The sequence below is a fragment of the Natator depressus genome, chromosome 1 (genome assembly GCF_965152275.1).
Source record: "Natator depressus isolate rNatDep1 chromosome 1, rNatDep2.hap1, whole genome shotgun sequence".
Taxonomy (NCBI): Eukaryota; Metazoa; Chordata; order Testudines; family Cheloniidae; genus Natator; species Natator depressus.
In genome coordinates this window covers 119965342-119991023 of record NC_134234.1, presented here as the reverse complement: position 1 = coordinate 119991023, position 25682 = coordinate 119965342, and the positions used below count along the sequence as shown (strand labels likewise).

The window sequence follows — 25682 nt, the reverse complement described above, 5'->3', positions numbered from 1 at the left end:
ATGTATATATCATACAATTCCCTTCAAATATCACTGCAGAGAAATTCTGCTCTCATTCATACCAGTGAAAGAGTCATACATCCACTGGTTTCAGTGAAGTTGTACTTCAGAATTACACTGGTATAAACCCAGCAGAATTTGACATATCTACACTGTGTGGACCTGATTGCCCATTGAAGTCAACGGAAAGGCTTCCTACTCACTTCACTGGGCTCCGGATCAGTCCCTGGGTATGTTTACACTGCAGTGTAAGACCAGGGTTTGAACTCAGGCTCAAGACTAACTCCACCTTCTCTTTACACACAAATCATGCTAACCCAGGGTTAGGACATAGGGTCCCAGGACCCCACAGGGGTGGAGGACACAAGCCAGGACCCAGGGTTCAAGCCATAGTCCTTTGCAGCGTAGATGCAGCTGCACTGGACTTGTGCTCTGGAAGTCTGCCTAGAAGTATTCCCCCAATCCCATGGACCAATGTTTTGTCCTCCAGACAGTAAGGTTTAGTGGACAGTCAAGTTTTCCCCACACTGCAACATGAACACAAAGTCTGGGATATGGGTGGTTGGACTGGGGCCCACCTAATGGAGGGTAGATGCTGGAGCCCTAGGCTGGGACCCAGGGTTCAACAATTCCTAGTCTTGGGTTACAAATTTGTAGGTGCGCAAACCCAGGGTCTGCTAACTCAAGTTCTACTAACTGGGCTTATGTTGTACTGTTGACAGAAGCCCTATGTCATGATGGCTAATTAGATGGCAAATTTAAATTTCTATTTGACAGCTGGTTCTTTTCTGTAAGTATCTTCACACTTCACAGGAAAACTGTGGGGTATAAGATTCTGATCACTTATTTTTCTAAGTTAGTATTTTAAAGGAGGTTGCTACTTAAGATCAAGACTATTGTAGCTGCCACTCAGCCATTGTGCCCATGTCAGCAATTCCATGAATATGAGACCATAGTTGGGTATTTTCTACAGAAAGTTCACAAAAATCTCTATATTTGAAACCTATGGAGACAAAATGTATGTTGCTGCACAGGGCTCATGAATATGTAAAAATCTCCCTCACTGGAAGTTTAACATGAATAGAACTAGGTGAAATATTTCAAAAATTTTTCATGGGAATTTTAATGTTATAAAATTTCCACCTTTTCTTTTTTGCTATTAGTCAAACAGCCCAAATCTTAAATTATCCTACACTTTCTTCAGAACTTTGATGCACATATTATGTATCAGTAATTAAATCATTTTATTTTTAAAAAAAGCGCTATGTTTTTATTCCTAAAAGTGCATATAGTCATGTAACCAATGTATAAACATTATATAATCCCAGCTCCAAAAAACACCAATCTGGATTCCAAGGTGTCAAACTTCCACAGGAGTTCTGCATGCAAAATGCTAGCAGGATTAGACCCACAGTAATTAGATGCTCTTGGAAATCATTCTGTAATATTCCAAATTATCTGATCATTCAAAGAGTAACTAATTACCACATACATTGCTACTTTTAGACTGTGGTAAGGTTGTAGTTTAATTACCCTATGATTGAGTAATGATTAGAGCTAGAAGACTGACTTTTGGTTCACTGGCAATTCTCAAAACAATTCAATCTGAATTCATTTCTTATTTTTGGCAAAGCACCTACCCCATCCTCTCCTCCTGGTTTGTGAATGGTGTGTAAGTCCTTTTGTGACTCTAGCCTGAAAATATTTTCTTCCACAATTATTCAGCAGATTTGAGTCAAATCAGTGGATTGTTTCAGTCAATCCAAAACTGCAGGTTTTGGCAAATAAATTATTGATCTGAAAATGTTGTCTGGCTCTAGTGGTACACTATTCTCATATATTTACATGTTTGTCCCTTTAAAATAAGTTGCTACCCCCTACCAAAATGTCTTTATAAGAATGCCTAGTAAGTATAACTAATTTTTAAATGGTGTTGGGCAATGTGGGATACCTATTCACTCATACAGCTCAAGACTTCACCTCTATATTTTTGGACCAACTTATCCCATTCCGGCAAACACATCTGTGATGCTGGCAGACCTGATGCCAGCTCATGCCAAGGTCCCTAGGACTCACTGAACGTGGACAAATGTAAAGCTGGAAACCAGTTTGGCTTGCCTGAGCGTTAGTATTGTTAAAATAGATATTAGGCTTATAAAAGTGTGGTTAGTATTTAGACTTTATGAAATGCTTCTAAATTGCTGCATGCATTAATCTTACTTATAATATCTGTGTCACATGTTCTAAGGCAGTGGTTCTCAAACTAGGGTTGCCGCTTGTTCAGGGAAAGCCCCTGGCGGGCTGGGCCGGTTTGTTTACCTGCCACATCTGCAAGTTCGGCTGATCGCGGCTCCCACTGGCTGTGGTTCGCTGCTCCAGGCCAATGGAGGCTGCAGGAAGCAGGGCAGGCCGAGGTATGTGCTGGCCGCCCTTCCTGCAGCCCCCATTGGCCTGGAGCAGCAAACTGCGGCCAGTGGGAGCCATGATCTGCTGAACCTGCAGACACAGCAGGTAAACAAACCGGCCCGGCCTGCCAGGGGCTTTCCCTGAACAAGCAGCGGACCTAGTTTGAGAACCACTGGTCTAAGGTAATATTAAAATGTTTGTTCTGTAGCTATAAAAATATTTGATCAAACTCAACCCTTAGAGTCAGGCGAGAAACATTACACCAAGTGTGAAATACTAGTTTACCACAAGAGGGGTCATCTCCTGCCCAACAGAAAGAAGCCCATAAACACCAGACTAACTGTTGTAAAACATCAGTGGACAAAAGACTTGGCTGATTGCTTCCCTCTCCAAAGAAGAAAAAAGACACACAAATACTTGTTGCATCACAGCTTGAACTCTGGGGGAAAGGAATAAAAATCCTTGTCAAGAAGAAATTAGGCCTATGTTCCTTGGACTTCAGGGAGAGGGTCAGACTTCTAAGCGTAAGCAAGACATCCGCAGCTTTGTAGCTTGGGTTAGCCCTAATGGATACATTAAGTGTGCATATTACAGCAGTTTCTATCATCTTTGAAACCCAAGACTGACTCATTTGTGTGTGTATGCTCACCTGCCTTAACCTTGTAAATTACATTTCTTTTCTGAGTTAATAAATCTGTAGTTTATTACAGGACTAACTACAAGTACTGTCTTTGGGGAGATATCTAGGATGCAATTACCTGATCCTTTGGGACTGGGAGTAACTGGACTATTCTTATGATTTTTGATGTAAGAAACCATCTTGGTGGCAAGATAACATGGAGTCACAGACAGTCCAATCTAAGGCTGTAGTCATGCCTGAGGAGATCGCACTTGTTACTTGGTTGAAAAAAATGTAAGTACAGAACACTCAGCCAGTTTGGAGTCTGTGCCCCGATTTTTAACAGTCTCACCTGAAATTGGCACTCATTGCTGTGAGCCATTCTAGACAGCTTGACGATATCAATGGGGAATGCTAATGAGAAAAACTGATTTTAACTCAGAATTCTTGACTTGCTTTTCTTTTGTAGGAGGAGTTAGTGTTTTCGGACAAGGAGCAGGGGACATAGCCTTTCATTGCCTAGAGTGCAAGGATGGAGCCTCTGTCTTCATGGATTGAAGACCTCAATCTGAAGAGCTCTGAAACATTGTTGTGTAGTGGTAGCCCCCTTCCAGGTCACTCCTAAATTACTGCATGCTGGAGATACGTTGCTGCAGTTTTTATCACAGTAAAATCCACAGCAACGATGCAGGGAGACCTGACGGGTTCTGAGTGGAACAGTTAATGCCCATGAGATAAGGGAGCAGTAATGAAAAATAAAGAGAAATAGAAAAATGGATTCAGATTGGCAGAGAAAAATTAGCCAGGGTTGTCATTTGGAGGAGAACTAGCTGAGTGCAGATCATTCTGCATGAGTGTATTTAATAGCAAACTCAGGTGCTAATAGTTCTTGCAGTCATCATGCCAACTGAATGATGCCTTACAGCACAGCTCCCATGATCTGTAGAGACAATCCTTCTTGTCCCATGGTGCTTGTGATTTTTCTCAGTTATCAACATGAAAGTAATTTACTTTTTCCACTCAGTAATTGAAGTGTTGCAGTCTTTTTGATAAGAGAGGACTCTAAGCAAGTGGGGGCCCCTCCCCACACCTTCTGCCTGCAATCCCCACCTGGCACTCCTGCTGGGGAGCAGAGTTGGGGTGTGGGGGCTTCCTCCACCTGCCCGGCGCTCCTGCCGGGGAGCAAGGTCAGGGTGACCATTTTTCCAGGGCCCCCCAGTTGGCCAGGGCCCCTGGGCACAGGCCCCATTGGCCCAGTGGCTAATCCACCACTGTAGGCACCAAGTGAGTATAGGTGTCTGCTAGAATCTGCAGGAGTTTCATGGATTACAATGAAGCCTAAACTGGGATTTAGGTGCCTAAATCTGGGTTTAGGCACCTAAGTACCTTTGTGGATGAGGGCCATAGATATTACATACTTTATGTGGTCATTATTATCCTGGCCTAGCAAACATAGCTAGATAAATGGGGGTTACTGGAACATTAAGTGCTGCAGTAACGTTCTTGCAGTGAGTACCCTATGTGTGCAGTTTTGTAACACTGACAAAGGATGCTTGGCCCAACAAAGTAATTTGTTACTTTGACCATTACTTGCATTTTTTTAATTGTAGGGTGCAAAATGGGCTGTGCAATATAAATCAAGTGAGATAATGGTGAATGATTAAATGGGAATGAAGAACTAGGTGGGTTGAGTTTCTTCTCGACTTCCTAACCTTTGAGATTTTTACAGTTGAAGAATTTTTTGTACAGAAAGTGTTTGTTTGTTTGTTTTTTCAGGAAAAAAACAGGAATCCATTGAAATTCACTTTTGGCCTTAACAATATTTTTAATGAATTATTTGTGGGTGGGCTTGAGATTTACCTGTATTGAGGAATATATATCCAAAAGAATGGCTCTGAGCTCATATGAGGTCCAACAAGACTGGGATTCCCTCCTGCAGACTTTAGCAAGTCCACAGGAGGCCGTGTGGTGTGGGAGGAGTTATACCTGGTGGAATATGAGGACAACACACAGTGGGCAGGAATGAAAGTGGGGGAAAGGAAGTCAACCAATAGAAACATTTTCAAGCTTTTAAAATATTATATCTAGGTAATTCTCACTGTTTAAAATTAATATAAAGTGTTCCACCTTTCTCTGGCCAAATTGCTAGTGTAGGGCTGCATCTTTGCACTAGGAAGAATTAGCAGGGACCAGGCAGTCACAAAGGAAAATGCTTTTGGGGAAAAAGCTTACTTCCACGTGGTGCATGCCACCACCATACCACCCATTGTCTGATATTAACCAAACTTCCCATGAAACACTCTACACTGAGATTAAGATGCAGCATGTAAGCTTTTAGGGGGTTGATTTCTTTTCAGGAAGCAATGGAAGGGCAGTAAAAATCAGGTATATAATGGGAAGCTATTACGTTCAGCCTTAACCACAGAATAGCTGCAACTACTGAGTCTATGAGTTTGGCTGACCTTAAGTGCCTGCCATACTTCCATAGCCAGAATGGTGCTTAAAAAAATAAGGATAATGAATATTTAAACTTTGAACTTATACAGCACTTTTCCCAAGATAGTCATCACCTAGCAGAGAGCGCCGAGTAACCCAATCTGATGTAGGAGTAAGTATTATTTACATTCATGTTCACATAGCAAGACCCTCTCTGATTTTTCTTTTGTTTGTTTTTGTTTTAAGAAGCTCTGGTAGTAGGAATCACCTCTGATTAGGAGCACAGGTCACCGAGCTCCTCCGTACCTTACAAACTAATAAAACCTCATCAACCAGGTGAATTACATATGAACCCAACATTCTTAGTCATTCTATTGTACAGCAAGCACCTCATGCCTGGTAAACATATCATTCCTTCACCAAACAGCTGCATTCTAGCATGTTGTCCTAACTGGTAACACACCATGCCTCAGGCACACTCTTAAAAGGGAAGGGCTGGCACATGTTGTAATATGCTGTACCATTGAGAACCAGGTCCTCCTCTGGTGTAAATGGGCATAGCTCCACCAACTGCATGAGTTTTACCTTTCACATACCCAGCATTTCTACTAAAGGACTAAAGCTTTTTGGTTATTTTGCGGACTCTAATGCAGCTACACTGATTTACACCAGATTAAGATTTTACACAATGCGTTTTGTGTTAATCTAGTTTTGTCAGGTCATACACATTTATACAAAACAATGATGTCAGCATATTTTCCTGATTCACAGGAGCCTTTTCCACGTCTCAGTAACTTCTCTGAACAATACCGGGATCCATCGGCAGTTATTGATGCAGTGCTCGGTTTGTTGGGCTCAGTGTATTGTCTTTAGATTTACAAAATTAGACTTTCTCACATCCAGTTGGTTTTGAAGCAACATATTCATGAATCCATTGTAGCGGAGATGGACCAAGAATAGATTATACTGATTTTACCAACATAATTGGAGTGAGTGAGGTAACATGAGGAACACGCGGGTGCTTTGCCCAGGTAATTGTTTATTTCCCAGTTCAGCCCTTTCACAGACTTTCCGTAGCAAAATATAGCAGCTGCTGCTGTTAGGCATGTTGGGGGTGTTTTTACCATTGTTGGTTAGGGATCCCAGGCAGCAAAGCTTCTGCACAGGGTGGCTGGGAAATCCATCTTTCTTCCCTCCAAGATTCTCAGGTTGTTCCTATTTAAATCTGGCTCTATCCCACACTCTAGCCACCTTTCCAGGAGTGCCCGGGAATGTGAATTATCCAGGGAGCACAAATGGCACTTGTGTTCTTTCCATTCACTCCCTCCTGCACCCTAAATGGCTGCCACATGCTATGTTTCCAACTCCTTGCAGGAGAGAAGACAGCTTTTATTCCTTTCCCTTCCCCCACCCTGTTCAAAGGGTTAGTCTTCCAAGAGGTAATTATGCCTGTTTAAGGCATAGTCCTCTCTTTCTCCACTACTTTGCATAGACTGTGAGCTCTTTGGGAAAGAAACCATCTTGTTCTGTGTTTGTGCAGTGCCTAACACAATGGGGGCTAGGGGTCCTAAGTGCTACTGTAATAGTTATATTAAAAAACCCATCTTAAATCCCTCTCTTCTTCCCACATGAAAATTCCTCTTGATATCTGTGATGCTGGCAGACCAGGTGCCAGCTCATGCCAAGGCCCCAGGCCTCACTGAACACTGACAGATGCATAGCTGGAAAACAGTCTGGCTTACCTGTGTTAAAATAGATGTTAAGTTGATAAGAATATGTTTAGTGTTTAGACCTTATGAATGGCTTGTAGGATGCTTCATGCATTAGTCTCAGTTATCTGTATACCATGTTATAAAGCGATAGCAAACGTTTGCATTGTAAACCTCTAATTGTGTAACTCACCAAAAAGGAAAAAAGCGTTAATTAAACTAAAGTACTTGTCCTGCACAAAAAAAGTCCCATTGAAAACAAAGGAGCCATTGTGTAGCATCAAAGGACAGAGACCTTGTTGATTGCATTCCTCACTCACTCTAAGAAGGGGAGATCTGCATATGAACTCATTCCATCAGTTTGGGCTCTGAGGTGAAGGGAATAAAAATCCCTGACAAGGAGAAACTCAGTTCTCTTTGCTGCTTGGACTGTAAAGGGGCAAGAATCGCCAAGCATAAGCAAAAGACCCCTCGGCTCTTTTGGCTGGGTTAGCCCCAAAGGACATATAGAGTCTATTTATGATAGAAGTTTCTATTACCTGTTGAAAGTTAGGAGTGATACGTGTGTGTGTGTGTGTGTGTGTGTGTGTGTGTGTGTGTTACTTCCTTTAATCTTGTAAATAACATTTCTTTTCTTAGTTAATAAAATCTTTAATTTATTACAGGACTAGCTACAGGTGTTGTGTTTGGTTTGAGATCTCAGATACAATTGATCAGGGGTAAGCGACTGGTCCTTTGGGACTGGGAGTAACCTGAATATTGTTGTGATTTTTGGTGTAAGGGATCATATCACATAGCCAAGCTTGCCTGTGTGGCAAGATAGACATTTGTGCCCAAGGGGACTGTCTGTGGCTCTATGGTAAGACTGTTATAGTGCTTTGGGAGTTCACACTTATGACTGGGTTGGTGAACTCTAATTATAGAACACACCACCAGTTTAAGGTTGTTGCCCTGCTTCTTAAAAGTCTGCCCTGGGGTTGGCACTCTTGCTCCTGAGTCACTCCAGATAGCGTGACAATAGCATCTCTAGTACTTACACACTTGCTTGCTCTAGAAGTGTAACTAGAAGGAATTGCAAAAAGAAAAGGAGGACTTGTGGCACCTTAGAGACTAACAAATTTATTTGAGCATGAGCTTTCATGAGCTACAGCTCACTTCATTGGATGACTGGATGGAATTGGGAGAACGGAGGAATTGGGAGAACTGGGGTGTATATGTGATCCTGGATTGACAACTCACGTCTCCTTGCTTCCTGGTAGGGGACGCCTCAGTGTCCTCTGTCTTTGTCATAGGAGGCCCCAAGAGAAGCCTAGCACTGATTAGTAATAATTTTATCTGCTCCGACAGAGATATGACAAAGCTGTCTCTCCAATATGATCTAGAAAATATTTTGATCTGTGATGCAGTCAGCAGCTCCCTACCATTATGTCTGGGATGGCATAGCTGGAGCTGATTTAAAGAATCAGGTCTGGCAATCAGCAGCTGACAGAAATCGAGGCAAACCAAACAGAAGCAGTAGTCTGTAGTGCACTTCAGGGTGCATTTTTGTTTGGCACTCCAGGAAGGCTGAACAAGCTGAGGAAAGACTCCAATGTAGTTTGAGCAGTAAAGATTATAATTTGTATAGTGCTTAAAATGCAGTTCTAGTCTAAAGACTGACTTAGTAAAAGTGCTGTCTTCTCCGTTAACAGATCTGCTCTCTGTGTGTCTTCAGAAACTGCTTACTTTAGTTACAATCAGATGTATTTAAATTCTTTTTTTCCCTGTAAATCCTTGTGAAGCCAGCACAGCAAAGAGTGACAGAGATGGGTCTGATTCCTTCTTGCACATCATCAACAGAATATCTTACCAATTTCCATTAGTGGGTTTGCACAAGTGTAGCTAAAGGCAAATGGGAGTTGCACAGCTGGCTAAGGGGCTATTTCTGCCTGCAGAACCTTTCCTACTAGTCAAGAAAAGGCAAAGGGGGAGGAAAGAACCCAACTGGACGATTAATCCAGGTTGAGTTTGTGGGGCCAACATTTTTACTTTTAAATGGAGCACATTGGTTTGGACTCATGGGTACCCAAGGGATGGTTACCAGAAACTGTGAAGGCTCAAATATACAAAGGGAATGGAGGGGGCAGCCGGGGGCTAGTGCCTGTGCAAAGGAGATGGGAACCCAGACATTGGTGGAATGAGGTAGTGAGTCTTTAAAAAACAAACAAACAAAAAAACCCACAAACATAAGGCCTTTAGCACTCGAGAGCCTGCCCTTGTAGGACTGTCTACCTAGCTCCACCAATACCAGTGCTAGCATAAGTGGGACGAGACTCAAATTTGCTAGTTAAAGATAGCATTGTCCCCATGTTTGAGACAGCCCTCATGAACTATATTTGTAAAATCAGTATAATCCATTCTTGTTTTTTCTCAGCTAAAATGGATTCATGAATGAATTTCCTTGAAGTCAATTCCTTGCCCACTTGTAATTTTTTAATTACAACGGCAGACAACTTACAAAACCAGCTCTTGTGAAGAAAAACGATAATAAAACAAGGTGATAAACTATCTCAGGTACACAAGGCCAGCTTTGCATGTGGCAAGAACTGATCCCTTTTAAATCTTTGGCCAAGTGCCTGAAAACATGAAACCCCCACGCCCATGCATGGTGTCTGTGAGCCATGGGAACCTCTAACTAGTAGCTTTAGGGGCAATCCACAAAGGAACTTAAGTCCCATTTTTAGACATCACTGAGATTCACAAAACTCCTGCTTGGCTGCCACCTAACCCTTTAGGCACCTAAAGTCAGTCAGCACCTAAGTTTTTGCTTCTGGACACGTTCACACATCCCTATCTCCCACCTGAGCATGCACACTGCAGTCTTGCTCTAGGCACTCAGATGCCTGTCTCCTGCCTAAGCCACAGAACTATTCGCAAACTGGGGGAAGATTGCATGCTGGAGCCTGATCTGGTAGGCATGCCTAGGGGGAATTACCACTAGATTACAAATATTCCGATATGGGTCTCCCTCCATTTTTCTTGTTGAAGGTCTTCCATTTTTAATTAAATGTTCATTTAAATATTAAGTGGGCTAGAGTTAGAATGACTCTGTAGTCCAGAGTTGGTTGATTCATCCCTGTTCAAATCCCTTCTCCCCCACAGAAGGAGTGGGGAATTGAGCTAGACATCTCCTACATCCTAGGTGAGGACCCTATCCACAAGGCCAGGGGTTCTCAAATTGTACATTGGGACCACAAAGTGGGTCGCAATGCCGTTTTAATGGAGTCGCCAGGGCTGGTGATAGACTTGCTGGGGCCTGGGGCCAAAGTCTGAGCCCCACCTCCCAGGCCGAAGCCTAAGCCCCACCACCCAAGGCTGAAGCCAAAGCCCCCTGCCTGCAGCTGAATCCCTTGGTTTCACTTTTCCCTCCCATCCACCCGGGGCTGTGCAGCTCAGACGGGCTCAGGCTTCGGTCTCCCCTCTTGGGGTTGTGTAGTAATTTTTGTTGTCACAAGGGGGTCACGGTGCAATGACGTTTGAGGACCCCTGCACTCGGCAACAGGTTATAAGGGGGAGTCTTCTCCCAGCTGTATTGTTTTGGGCCGCAAACATGATTTAGGGGAGGGAACCAAATACTTATGTTCCCCCCAATTCATGACTTGCTAGCAGAAATAGGTGCCTCTTTGCAGCCTGGACTTAGGTGCTGAACTCAGAGAGGGGCAGGGCTTAGCACACACCTCTCTGGTCAGCATTTCCCATTGGCTATCTTACGGACTCTTATTATTTATCCGCAATGGAATGGTTTCAACAGGAGAGATGGAGGGAGCCCCTTGCCCCATTCTATATCCCAATGGTTAGGGCACTCAAGTGAGAGGTCTTAGATCCATGTTCAAATCTCTTCTCTTCCTGAGGTGGAGGGGGGAGTTGAACTGGGGATCTTTCACATCCCCAGTGAGTACCCTAAGCACTAGGCTAAAAGTTATGTGGGAGGGCTAACAACAACAAGCATAGGCCAAGAGAGTGTTTGCAGCTGAGACTCCCAAGAAGAGGGAGGTGCCTCCCTCCAGCCTGGACTTAGGTGCCGAACAATCTGAGCTTAGGGCACCCTGCTTGCCTTGGCATCTCCTATTGGATACTTAAGGTGAAGAGCCACCTCATGTGCTGGCTTTTGTGAATCCCATTCTTAGGTCCCTCTCCCTCCCCATTCATTGTATAGGGAGTGTAGGCACATGTTACAGGCTTTGTGAATTCCACCGATTTTTGAGGTGCCTAAACATTCGGCATAGTGATGCTGAGTGTTGCATATCTAAGTTCCTTTGTGAATCGAGGCCATGGTGTTCTGCAAACTGTAGTTCCCTAGGTGGGCTGGGGTAAGTCATTTTGTTGCTGGAATACTAGTATGTGACTGAGAAAATTGATGAATGTGGTTTTAAGAAATATTCTTTGTATTAAAATATGGTGAGAGTTGTTAGAGTTGGTCAGGAAATGGTTTTTGTTCCCACAAAAAAAAAAAATGACGACAATAAGATTTCATTTACAAAAACCTGATTTTTTTTCCTTAAACTATAAATATTTCCCATAGAAATTTCCATTTTGATGAAAAAGCCATTCTGCCATTTTGCCAAAAAGAGGTTTGCATGAAAAATGTGAACACTTCTAGTTCTTGCATCACATGTAGCTTGCTTCTAAATGAATGAATGAATGAAGAAGGCTTTACTACACTTGGGTGGGTGGTGGATAATGGGTTGTCTATAAAGAAGGCTGATTTGAAAAAACAAGGATGTCTTGTCTTGCATAGGCGTGCTGGGAGCTACATGAGTAGCGAGAAGCCTGGGTCTAGTAGTAAACATCAGGCTGCTATTTATCCTGATTATCTGTTAGGTAATTCCTTCAACAGGATAATCATAATCTCTTATTTTGTATAAGTCTCCTGTCAGCTTTAGAGTTTTAAACAAAGAAACTTTAAGAAGGTGAATAGAAGTTAAGCATGTGGATAAATGTCTACCAAGTCCTGCATGTGAATCCACACATACAGACCCTAGAGCTCACAGAGTATCCTATTGGCCACAGGGCTTACACCTGACTGCAGGATCAGGGCTTTCCTCCCTGCTAGTGTCTCCTTTACAGAAGAAGGAAGGCCCCATAAAAAATCCCTCAAATTAACATATAAATAATATTGTAATTTAAAACAACAACAACTGTTTAATACATGCCAGAAAACAACTCCCATCTTGCAAGCCCTTCTTTTCTGCTCAGATCTGTTTTTCCTCTGGTGAAAGTGCTAGGCTCATAGAGAAGTGCCTACCCATTGTCACCAATCAGAGAGACTCTTACAGGCAGTCTGTGTCTGTTAGGTCTTCTATTTCCTCCCATTTGGGCAGATCTGATTCCTGTTATGTATAGCAGTAATTGTCATTTGATAGTTTGTAAAACATGTAATTCATTTTCCTTGCATTACATTTTTTTTTAAAGAGAGGGAAACATTTAGGGGAAAAATCCATTCAGTGTCTTCATTCATACTTCGACATAACAGAAAAATTACATGCCCAGTTTACAGCCCAGACTGAGTGCAGAATGGGCAATCTTGCTCACTAATGTAATGAGGAGATATGTTCTAATCTCCATTTCAGAGTGGAGGGATTCGAGCCTCTTAGTTCTTCTAAGAAAGGTTTATCTCTGGACAGGAGCCATGAATAAGGCTCCAGTCCTGCAAATGCATACATAAGAGCTAGGTCTTATTATTTATGTATTTATTTTGCATGTGGTTACCTTTACTCACGTGGGCATCTCAACTGACTTGAGGAAAGTTAAGCATGAGCACAAGTGTTTGCTGGCTTAGGACATAAGACTCCCATCCTGCAATTGACGGCATGTGCACAGAATTGTGCCTGCACAGTGGCCCATTGAAGTCCATTGGGTTTTATGAAGGTTGTCTGCTAATAGTTATAGGGGTGTATGCTAATAGTTATATAAGCTTCTTAAATTTGTAAGAAGCTTTGTTGACAGAAATCATTGGCCCATATGTAGAATAAATTGAGTGTATGAGCATTAAAGAACCAATAATGCTGTTGAAGATTTTTTTCTGACCTGAGACAAAAGGCGAAACAAGAGTTCAGGGAGCTTGTGTGGTGTCATAGAAACCCAGAATGGTGTTATAGATTTGCTCTTCACAGGTGTAAATGCTTGGGGTTTTTTTATCCTGGATCTCCTCTCCCTCCATTCTTACTGACCATTCTCCCCATCTCTCTTCAAGCTGTTTCCCAGACAGGGTTGCCCTCTGCCCCAAAGAAGATTCAAGCAGACCACAGAACATTTGGACATTCTCATAATTTGTGGGTGCCATATCATCAGTCCTCCGTGGTTTCTGTTCCATCTACGAATTCAAAGATTTTTGCGGCACACAGTAGCAGCACACTTAACACTCCTGCTGATGTTATTGCTGTCCTGGGATTTGAGTGAAATCTCCTTGAAGCTGGTGGATGTAACAGCAACCCTTCATCCATGCCAAATATACAAAACCATTAAGCTCATTTATGGAATGAGAGAACTGAAACAAGAAGAGCTACCACCCAAACTACAGGCCACATCTGAGCTATGTGTTGAGAGGGGTTTCACTGTGGGCAGAATGTGTTTTGGTTTTGGTGGAGCTTTGTGTGAGAAGAGATGCACCAGAGAAGCAGCAGAAAGCCAAGGTGACATCAGGACAACCACTGGGAGTGTAGGCCTGAGAAAAACCCTAGCGAGGGAGACCTTTTGGGGTAGAGTGCTGGTCTGAAAGAGGCTTGGAATTGTAAGCAAAGAGACTGTCTTCTGATGTTTGATTTCTGCTTTGTTCAATGTACATTCTTTGTAAATAAACAGGGTTGTATCAAAGAAATACCTGACTCCAGCATCAACTTCTCCTCCTAAGAGAAACAACCTGTAGGACCCCATATATTGGTTAACTGCTCAAGTCAAGAGAGGTAATATTATTTTTCAGGCTATAGAAACACCAGGTAGTCGAGATGACATCAAAGTAATCATGAGAAACCTGTGGTCTCATCAGCAGTGGTGAAGAAGTAGACGTGAAAAGAATCACATACAACTCTTATAAATGTACAGTGGCCTCAGGTGAGGGGGAAGAATGGAAGGTGCATAGGCCCTCATGAGGGTCCAGCTACATAGCCCTGGCAGGTAGCACTAGATAGTCATTACTGCAGTGTTAGAAATAGATGGGAGGCTAAGGGCTCTGGAGAGAGGAAAGAGATCTCATAGCAAGAGGCTCAATTTGCTTTTTTAAGCCACAAGTCTGGGTGCATCGGGGACCTTTCTGTGGGCCAATGTTAAAAACATACACAGTTTGAGGGAATGTTACTGTCAAATGTTATGGAACACCTCTTTGTTGTAAATTTGGAGAGGTGATGAGATGCTCCTCCCCCCTACCCTCCTTTCTCACTTGGAGGTGCTCTCTCTACTATCTTCTCTTCTGCCTGCCCCTGTTCCCCTCACACGATTCTCAATCTCCTCTCTTTCTTGCAACATCCACAGTTTCTTTTTTTTTTGTCCTTACCTTCTCTCTTTTTGTCCTCTCACATTCCTTTCCTCTTATCTCTTATTTTCATCCTTCCTTTGCCCCCCACTCTCTCCTCCTGCCCACACAGACTTCCTGTGGTTGGGGAGGAGCACTACATGCCCCACTGCATACTGAGCAAGTCCTATTATGTGAAGTTTCTCCCTTGTATGACTTTCACCAACCATAAAAGAAACAGACAGCATGTTATCTTCTAGATATAAAATTACTTCAGAGAACACAATGACTCTCCCTGTAAGGTGTAACAAATTGTACTTCTGAAGCAATGAAGCCTTCTCTGATCTCTGCATGTGTGTCCAAGATGAACTTTTTACATGTAAAAATGAGATCTAAACAATATAATAAAACTAGCTTCATTTTTCCAGGTTGCAGAGTAGCACCCGTGTTAGTCTGTATTCGCAAAAAGAAAAGGAGGACTTGTGGCACCTTAGAGATGCATCCGATGAAGTGAGCTCATGAAAGCTTATGCTCAAATAAATTTGTTAGTTTCTAAGGTGCCACAAGTACTCCTTTTCTTTCATTTTTCCAGACACTTCTAAAAATTGTAAACAAGTCATGGACTAAACTGGACATAAGATGGTTGGGAAATAAAGTGACATTAAAATAAACTAATTTCAAAGGGCATATATTTTGTCATGTGCTACTGAGTTTCTTTGGTGTTTAAAAATATTAGCTATATTAGTAGGCAAGTTAGTATTGTTTGATTAAAAACCTCTATGGGAATGACAAAATGTGACCAATTAATGGGGGATAAGTGAGGTTTAGGCTGTCTGGATTTCAGGCTGCATTATTCTAAATCTCACTCAGTGGCCTATTGCTTTGTCAGTTATTTCACTTGTCGTTAGATAAACAAATATGAAGTTAGCTCATATTAGGGCCAATATTTATACTCAAACTAAATGTCAGAGCTTAATCCTGTGTGTTGGGGAAAATCCTGTTCCTCTGGTAAGGTCTGACCTTACTCCATAACCAGATATGCACTTGGGCTAGAGCCTCAAAGGGGATTTAAGTGTTGCAGTGCTCAGTGTGGCAATGCCTAACTCCTATGCATGGAATTGACAGCCCTGAGTTAGACATCTAGGCTCCCTATGCATTGTCTGGGGAGAGTTAGATGCTAAGAAAGGGATGTCAGAATGCTGAGCAGGGAGTCACCTAAGCTTGCCAGGAATGAAATGCTAAGGAAGGGGTGGTGCTTACGGCCCAGATTCCCCAAGGGATTTAGGGAACTAACCAACAGGCCAGAAGGAGGTACCAGTCTCTGATCAGGATTCACAGATGTGAACCCTCTCCTGGAGTTAGGCACCTGAGCCAAATCAGCCCTTTCTTGTTTAGAGAGCCACCACCCATTATAACCAATAGTGCCGAGGTGAGGGCACTGGGATGGGGGTGAGTCAGTGTCAAGTCCCTTCATTAATGAACAGTGAGAGTGGAACAGCTTCAAGAGGAGGGACTGGGAGCCCCCCGAACTATGTCATAGCCTGGTGGTTAGGGCACCTGCCTGGGAGATGGAGGGTCCACATGAGCAGTTTAGGGCTTTGCACTTGATCTCCCACATCCCAGGTAAGTGCCCTGACTATTTGGTATAATGGTGGGACACACATGCCAGCCAACCCCCAAACTTCTCATCCTCTATCATCCTTTGTGAGGATTAGGTATGCTCAGAGTCTGCCTACTGACTCAAGCCCTGCAAGCAAGGTAGATGGGGAAATGCCTAGTTTGACAATCCTACCAGGGCTTAGGCATGAACTGGGGTGCCAAGCAACTCAGCAGCCTCAGGATTTAGTTTGTGCGTGCCTAATGGCAGAAATCAGCTTGCTGGCTTCAGTGAATTCCATTTCTAGAGGCCCAGCTCTCCCCACACAATGCCTGGGGAACCTGGCTACCCAGCTTGGGACTGGGAATTCCACTAGGCAGCAGGACACCGAGGGGTGAAGCATTGTAGTGCCTAAGTCCCTTTGTGACTCTAGCCATTAGGGCTTGATGCAAAGCCCACTGCAGTAAATGGGAGGTTTTCCTTTGATTTCAGTGGGATTTGGAGCAGGCCCTTGAGCATCCGGCTGTGGGAGAGGCTTCAGAGCATGGTGGAGGCACTTTCCAGGTAAGAGCCAAGGCATCCTGCTCCTTAAGCTTGGTACTGTTTGCACCAATAACTTGCCCCAGAGCAGGTATTGTTAGTCCCATGACTGTGGCTAGGAGTAAGTGTGTGGCCCAGATGCTAGACATTTTTATCCGTCCTCTGCTATAAACTGTTAATTTAGGATGTGTTCTTTTTTTCTATTCAGAAAATAATTATTGCTCTGACATAATGGGAAAACTGCCAAATACAACAGTTAAAACCCAAACCTTTGGAAGCTGTGATGCTTAGGGGAGGGAAAACCTCTCCCAAGTGTGCAGCAATAGGAGACTAGGGTCAGATGTACCACTAGTACAGTATTGCTTTTATTATAAAGTCCCAAGAGGTACCTTTGATTTAGATACCTCCTGTAAAAGCATCAGAGAGGTGATGCCCTGTAGCACCTCTGCCTAATGCCTGGGTCAGACACTTCCACTCACCTAGATCCAGTGCCTGCAGACATGTTGTCCTGTCTCTCAGCTCTGAGGGTGGGTTTGGAAAGATAGTGACTTTGCCATATTTTCCAGCAGTGCTAGCCTCCTGTGCATTTAGATCCCCTGCAGGTCACTTAATAAGGGCGTTATTCCTGGCTGGGATACAATGTGACTGTTTGAGTATTAAAACACTTGAAATATGTCATGTGGGAACTCAGAGCCCATGGGCAGAGTATAAGACCATAGATCATTTCACTGCATGAGCTTTATGCTGTGCCAATCACACACACATAACCCTTCTTCCACTCACAATCCTCTTCTCCCTCTGCTTTTGGAATGAGAATTTCAAATATGGGTGCCCAAGTTTAGGTGCCAAAGTCCACCTAAATAGGTCCCTAAAGACATGGTCTGAATTTCAAAAGTGCCAGACAAACAGCAGCTCCCACTAACTTCCCTGGGAGCTACTGGGTGCTTAGCACTTTTGACAATCAGGCCACCTATTAAAGAGCCTAATTTTAGGGCTCTATTATCAAAAATCTTGGCCTCGGTGTAAAGAACTGGAATAACCAAGTAGAGAGCAAAGTTGCATAGAATGGTGAGTAGCCACTGCTCCATTAAACATAGGAAATGTTGAACAAATGAAAAGCTCCTGATGAGTAGTCTGTTGTACCCCAGTACAGATTTAACTCTGTGTCTATCATCAGTTTAACTTCCGCTTGGATACTGAACATTGTATTCGACCCAGTGGTATATTCAGTATCTTATGTAACTCCAATTTTTTCTTAATATTCCAAACTGTGTGCTTTCTCTTTTATGCCCCATGATGTCTAATGCATTTTACCCCCTGATGCCTTTATGAGACAGATACCACAGTTAAGGTAGGAGGATTAATATACTACATGTATCTATCTCAAGCAAAATGTTTATCTTTGGAAGCTCTTAAGAGAAAATTTAGCTTAGCTCTTTTCCTTAGTTGACACGCTTTGACATTAGGAGCTTTGTATGCTCTGGCTTAGTAAAGCCACCCATGACTGTGCTCTGTGGGAGAGGAAGGGGTGATATTGCAGTACTGGCCTGGGATGCAGAGGCTTGGGTTCAATATCTGATCCTCCCTCAGGCTTCTTGTTTGACCTTGGGCAAGTGCCTCATCTGTAAAATAGCAATATTACTTCCCTTCATCACAGGGCTGGTGGGAGGGTAAGTTAATTAATGGTCGGGGAGTACTTCGTTGCAGGACTGAAATTATGAGAACCCAATACATAAACTCAATTGACAGAATCCAGAACTGTAAATGCTTTATGCCATGCTGTGTAACGCAACTACTTTATCGAAAACAAGATTTGTGACTGTTTAGGGGGACAGATAATGGGAATTATTTAGGCAATAAATGACCTTTTCAATGTTGCAGAAAATATATGACCACTACTAATCCTATGGAGGCTCACTCCCCGATTCTGAATTATTATCTCACCCCCCAGAAGCATACATCATTTATCCTGTTCATTCGGGTCTGTGTCGGAGAGATGATTTATCTCCAAAGTTAGTGATCTGAGGACAGGTTGTAGAGAGCAAACTGAACTATCAGTCCCAACATTTCTTGATGTTACTGATGGCTGGGAAACTTGTTCCTGCTGCAGCTCGGAAGAACATGATTCCATCGGGCATTAAAGATTTGCTGAAACCAGTCTAGCAAATTAGGGAGATGGAAAGATTAACTGTTGCTGTACAGTAAAAGCACAAACTTCTATCAGTTATGCTCTTTCCCAACATGATGGAAATATCGCTGTAATTACTAATTAAAGAACCCTATGGAGAGATGTTCTAGCAGCATGGGATAGATTTTATTAGAATTGTACTAGTGCCTAGCTGGTTGGCACTTGTTATTACAATAAGGACTGAGCACAGGGAGCTCCTACTCATCTCTAAACTGACCAAAACAGAGAACTTCTAGAGGGTACATTAAATACACTTGCTGTCACTGCATTTCTGTTCCTACTCAGGGGTAGGGATTATCTCCCTAATTTCTCTGTAAAAATCTATCAATAGTAGAGCATTCACAGTTGGGCCTTTTAGGTTAATTCCCTCACAGTTTTTTGTTCCTCTACCTATACATGAGGGGAGGGAAATTAAAAAGATAAATTGACTCTTTATCTCTCTCTCTCAAAGTGTGCATAACCATAAGGGATGGTAAAATGGGAGCTAGAACTATATATATATAGTTATGGAAGAAAAAAGTCTTGCTGTATACAGGCAAATAAGTCAAAAGAATTGATTATAGAAAGATATCTGTTGATTCTTATCTAATCCAATTCCCATCACATATCCATATTGCCACTAGACTCCCACGTTCCATCTGATCACCCGGGAGACATTTCCCCTGGTTTCTGATTGGAAGATTTAGGAAACCCCCCACAAGTTGCCCTTTCATCTTCTCGGAGGCAAATCCAGCCCCCTCCTTCTGAGCTGCAGGAGGCCCCTTGGCAAGGGAACCGATGTAGTTATACAGCACTGTTGGAAGGGGGCTGGATATGAGTCCGCTGGGCTTCTGTTGCTGTTTTTGTTGGTTTTGCGGACTGCTGTTTTAATCATTTGTCAGGATACACAGAGAGCTTTTTTGTCTTGTGTACTCAAATGGAAATAAATATATTCCTGACTCTGCCAATGACCAGTCATATAATCCTGGACAAGCCATTTAATATTTCTGTCCACCAAACTTCCTCTCTGTAAAACAACTCTAATCATGTTAAGATTCCTCCTAAGGGTGCTGTGAGAATTAGTATTTGTAAATTGCTATAAAATGCTAGGGTTGAATACCTACATTAGAACTGAGCCTGAACCAAAAGCCTGGACCTAAACATTCCTGAACTTCGTCAAAGTTTGGATCCAGATCTTATCTTTGCAAATCAAGCCCATCATTAATAGAAACACAAAATATTTCAATCTAGATATTGGTGTATCTTTTCTACAGAAAGAAACAGAGGACTCACTTCCAATGTCTGGCCGTAGCTTTTTGTCATATTCCCTCAGCAACTTGTTTAATATGAGAGTCGCATCTGTGTCTTGAGTTTTTGGAGCTAATACCCATTTCTGGTTGCCTGTTACATCTTCATATTCATCCTCTTCAACCTTTCTGGAACTGCAATACAAAAATAAAATGTTATGTTACATAAATAAAATCTGAAATTACATTAACTAAATCTCAACAGGCACTCAAGAAGTTTGGGTTCTTTATTCTGTTTCAGCTATCTAGTTTTAGAAGTATTTTGTTAAAGGAGGCATTTATTGCCAGAAGTGAAAGAGACTGTGTAAGGGGCACGAACTGAAAATAATTATATAATCCATCTCACACCACTGATTTCTCACAGGAACTTCAATCTGTGGATTAATGCAGGGAGCAGGCTAGATCACTTTTTTTTTTGAAAAATCAGCAGAATAACTGATAGGTAACTGGTAACTCACTGGTGACTAGGTAACTGGTAACAGAATTCTAAGGTGGGTAAACATCCTGTAGTATTATACTGACTCCTTCCACACAGCTGATTCATCTCTTGCACAGCAGGCTAATAAGAATATTAAAAATTCAGCTCTTTTAATACTTCCTGATCATTTCATTCTATTAATAAATTATTACGCTATCAATGTTTTTTTGAATTTCAGAACTTAATGCATTACAAGGGTTAGAATTAAGAACATACTTCTTGAATGTAATATGAATTATCACAAGTACATAAATATGTTGCATAAGTCTCTTTGAATCTCAGAGTCCAAGCCATTCTGTTTTTATAGTTCTGTACTTTGGGCATTTCAGGAGCTAAGATTCCTCTTTCTACAAGAGGTAGATTATCTTTGTTATGTGACTAAAGCATTAAAATAAGTTGACAACTAATAATTGTCCAGAAACTTTAGCTAGTGCCAGTGGTGCTGGAACTAAGAGTGCGGGAGGTGCAGCTGCACCCCCTGGCTTGAAGTGGTTTCCATTATATACAGAAAGAAAAGGAGTACTTGTGGCACCTTAGAGACTAACCAATTTATTTGAGCATAAGCTTTCCTGAGCTACAGCTCACTTCATCAGATGCATACTGTGGAAAGTGTAGAAGATCTTTTTATATACACACAAAGCATGAAAAAATACCTCCTCCCACCCCACTCTCCTGATGGTAATAGCTTATCTAAAGTGATCACTCTCCTTACAATGTGTATGATAATCAAGGTGGGCCATTTCCAGCACAAACCCAGGGTTTAACAAGAACATCTGGGGGGGGGGGGTTAGAAAAAACAAGGGGAAATAGGTTACCTTGCGTAATGACTTAGCCACTCCCAGTCTCTGGGATGTTGTTATTAGGCCCTGTGATGGTGTCCCTTGAATAGATATGTGGGCACAGTTGGCAACGGGCTTTGTTGCAAGGATAGGTTCCTGGGTTAGTGGTTCTGTTGTGTGGTATGTGGTTGCTGGTGAGTATTTGCTTCAGGTTGGGGGGCTGTCTGTAGGCAAGGACTGGCCTGTCTCCCAAGATTTGTGAGAGTGTTGGGTCATCCTTCAGGATAGGTTGTAGATCCTTAGTAATGCGTTGGAGGGGTTTTAGTTGGGGGCTGAAGGTGACGGCTAGTGGCGTTCTGTTATTTTCTTTGTTGGGCCTGTCCTGTAGTAGGTGACTTCTGGGAACTCTTCTGGCTCTATCAATCTGTTTCTTCACTTCCGCAGGTGGGTATTGTAGTTGTAAGAATGCTTGATAGAGATCTTGTAGGTGTTTGTCTCTGTCTGAGGGGTTGGAGCAAATGCATTGATCTACAAGATCTCTATCAAGCATATCTATTCAGGGGACACCATCACAGGGCCTAATAACATCAGCCACACTATCAGAGGCTCGTTCACCTGCACATCCACCAATGTGATATATGCCATCATGTGCCAGCAATGCCCCTCTGCCATGTACATTGGTCAAACTGAACAGTCTCTACGTAAAAGAATAAATGGACACAAATCAGATGTCAAGAATTATTACATTCATAAACCAGTCGGTGAACACTTCAATCTCTCTGGTCACACGATTACAGACATGAAAGTTGCTATATTACAACAAAATAACTTCAAATCCAGACTCCAGCGAGAAACTGTTGAATTGGAATTCATTTGCAAATTGGATACAATTAACTCAGGTTACCTTGCATAATGACTTAGCCACTCCCAGTCTCTATTCAAGCCTATTTCCCCTTGTTTTTTCCTACCCCCCTCCTCAGATGTTCTTGTTATACCCTGGATTTGTGCTGGAAATGGCCCACCTTGATTATCATACACATTGTAAGGAGAGTGATCACTTTAGATAAGCTATTACCAGCAGGAGAGTGGGGTGGGAGGAGATATTTTTTCATGCTTTGTGTGTATAGAAAAAGATCTTCTACACTTTCCACAGTATGCATCCCATGAAGTGAGCTGTAGCTCACGAAAGCTTATGCTCAAATAAATTGGTTAGTCTCTAAGGTGCCACAAGTACTCCTTTTCTTATTATGTAACACTCGCTTTTTTTTTTTTATTTTACTGTGAGAGGAGCAAACCAAACCACACCGTGGTGCACTCCCCAAAAAAACCACAACAGCGAAGGAAGCTTGAAATGCTATAGGAAGGCGTTTTCTTTAACGGGTAAAAGTTGCCTGGAGCCTCAGTTTCTAGATCTTGCCATCTGCTCTGAAGAGCTGACAGTAATAAACAATGAGGTAACCATGGGCTGGGGTGGGGGAGGTTGGAGGAAAAATTGTGTCTGCGGGGAATGAGTGAGGTGAGCTGAGAAGGGGTTTGAGAAGCACTCTCTCCCCAGGGTTTGGTTTACAGAGAAAAAGCCTGAATGTCCACGTAATCAGGAATTCAGCATTTCAGGTTGAAAATGACTATGAACGAGATTGAGTGTGTGCGTGCGTGGGAGAGAAAGCGAGCAAGTTAACTCTCAGTGTGTCTGCGCCTTTTCACTTCAGTGTGCTGTGTTCAGGGGGGATGCTGGCAGCATTCCCAGCAGCCGGTCCATGGGAGACATAAGGGTCTGCCAGAAAGTTCGCCAGCGAGAAATGCTGGGCTGGACGTTGGAGTTTAAACTGAGAGTATGCGCGATGCAGATTGCACACCAGCCCTGCCGTGTCAATGACAGGGTATTTACCCCAGCTCTCCTCATCAGAGTTTTCTGAAGAGTTCTTCATGTCCGTTTTTCTCCTTTTAGGTCTCAACCTTTGGTCTCTGTTGTAAGAACTGGCCAATCACCTACGTTTTCAAGTGTTGCACTAAATATTATAGATTAATAATAATCTACCAAGAGGGAGTTTCTGTCACTAAGGGCTTGATCCTGGGAGTGGCTAAGTGCCCTGAACTTTCCTTGGAGAGCCCAATTCTGCAACACTTGCTCACCTGAGTAACTCTTACTCCTGCAGTTCTCCAGTTCATTTGAACGGAACTCAGGTGAACAAGGGGTGTTCCTGCGAGGAAGGGTCTGCTGGAGATCAGCTCCCAGCAGACTAAGGGGGGGGGGGCAGACTTACAAAGTGCACAATCTCCGGAGGGCCAGGATGACATTTCCATAGTGGCGTTTCCACAGTGGATGGTTGTGTGATTATTAAGGTATTATCATAACCCCTTCATACTATTATCAACAGAAAACCTCCCCGTGGATAACCTCAGAGGAGAAATTTAGGCAATAAAAACCGCTTTGATCTTGCCGAAAAAATCACCATCGCAAGAAATTCAGAGGACCTGTGTGCATCCGTTGCAGGGACAGCACTAGTGAAGCTTGCACTAGCCTTTTGGTGACTTGGTCGTCGGCTTGTCTGAGTTACCTTTTCCTAGGCAGACCTCACCTGCCTCCAGCCAGAGCATCCCTTCCTTCCCTCTCCTGCTTTCCTTGGCTTTCTTGAATCCTTGAGGCAGGTACTTTGAAGACTAAACCCCCGATTGAATGATACTCTTGACCAAGCCACACGCTGCATAGTACATAAAAGAACCGCGCCATGTCTATTAAGTGGGTACAGCTGCAGAGAGAATCCAGTTGGCAACCCTCGGGGCTCGGCTAATTCCAGAACAAGCGAAGTAATGGGGAAACTTTTCTCAGACCCAGATGAAGCGGAGAGATTTTATCCAACTCCCCGGCAGAAGCCTAAGGATCTCCGTTTCTCGAGCCTTATATTACAATCCTGAGTACAAAAACCTGTCCGAGGTGACGGCAAATGACAGTGAATGGAGGGATGGTGGGGGCTGATAGCAACTAGCTAGTTTAGCTACACTACAGAGCAGGCAGAATAGAAATAGTGCAGAGGAAAACGGGGGCAAAAGAAAGGGGGGGGGAATAGCCTCCTGTGTCTCTCGGACTGAGTATTTTCCCAACTGTGTGTATGATATTTCGGCATCAGCAACAAACATTACATGGAAGCATCTGGGAGGAAACACGGGAAGGGGCTGCACAGCGCAGACTTACCAGGCTTGAAACACTGCCAGGAGGAAGAAAAGCACCAGAAGCTTAGCTGACATGATCCGAGCAGGTACCAGGTGCAGCAGGACGGAATAAATGTTGCCGGACGTTCACACGCAAAATAATGAGGCGATGGGATGGGATACCGCTCGGATTCTCTCGCTCTCCTGTTGTATTCCCAGCTCTAGCCCGGCGGAGGGAGTGTGTGTGTGTGTGTGGGGGGGGGGGTGAATATCCCCTTTGCACTGCTCCAAAAACCCAAAGCCACACACCCAAGGAGACTCTCCCAGCTCCCAGTGCAAAGTCAGCTCCACGGGCGGGCAGGTGCTGGGGAGCTCCAGCACTTCCCCTCGCTGGCAGTCACTGGGCTGGAATAAGGTAGCGGCCCCTCCTGCTTGTCAGAGGTGTATTAGCCAGGCACCTTCGGTGGGGAGCAGCGAGCGAGACCAGGCACCACCAGGACAGCAGGCGGGGGGCGGGGGGGCAGTAGCGCCCCAGTGGAGACCCCCCCTCAGCCCGGGCCCTGCCCCGCAGCCAGGCGCGCTCCAGCCCGGACGCAGCCCCTGGGTCCCTGGCCCGGACCCACAGGTACCCCCGGCGTGGCCCGAAAGCAGCAGAGTCTGCCGGGGAGCCCTTCCCCCACCCGCGGCTCCCGCACCGATAGGCAGGGGGGAGAAGGGAGAGGGAACTCCCTCTCTGGGGCAGTTAAATGACCGCCAGCCGCAGGCTTGGGCTCTGCCCCAGAGCCCCGGCGCGGCTGCTGGTGCTGGGCTGGCCGCGTCCCCGGAGGCGAGTTTAGACAACGGTCGAGGAAGGACCCAAGCCCAGCCTGGCGAGCCGTTGCTGTGGGTTTCCTGGCACACGCGGGGAGGTCTCTGACAGTTGCAATAATTATAAGGCTGGAAACCAGCGTGGGGCGGGGAGGTTCAGATCCCCCCCAGGCACAACTTGACGTGGAGCGGGTGTGTGCG

The 25682-nt window shown here is 43.8% G+C and overlaps 1 protein-coding gene across 2 annotated transcripts in view; it reads right to left on the bottom strand.

Moving 5' to 3' along the window:
* The window catches only part of GABRG3 (gamma-aminobutyric acid type A receptor subunit gamma3), a 517692-nt gene extending 492506 nt beyond the window's left edge, over nt 1-25186 (bottom strand). The window contains exons 1-2 of one of the 2 annotated variants that reach the window (XM_074965596.1): nt 24718-25186; nt 20254-20402 (exon numbers count right to left, since the gene is read on the bottom strand). In XM_074965596.1, the coding sequence (XP_074821697.1) occupies nt 20254-20402; nt 24718-24770 (202 nt within the window). In that variant the 5' untranslated portion in view covers nt 24771-25186. The remainder of the gene's footprint in view (nt 1-20253; nt 20403-24717) is intronic. The other variant, XM_074965586.1, reaches the window with a different exon arrangement.
* Nucleotides 25187-25682: the final 496 nt, after the last annotated feature.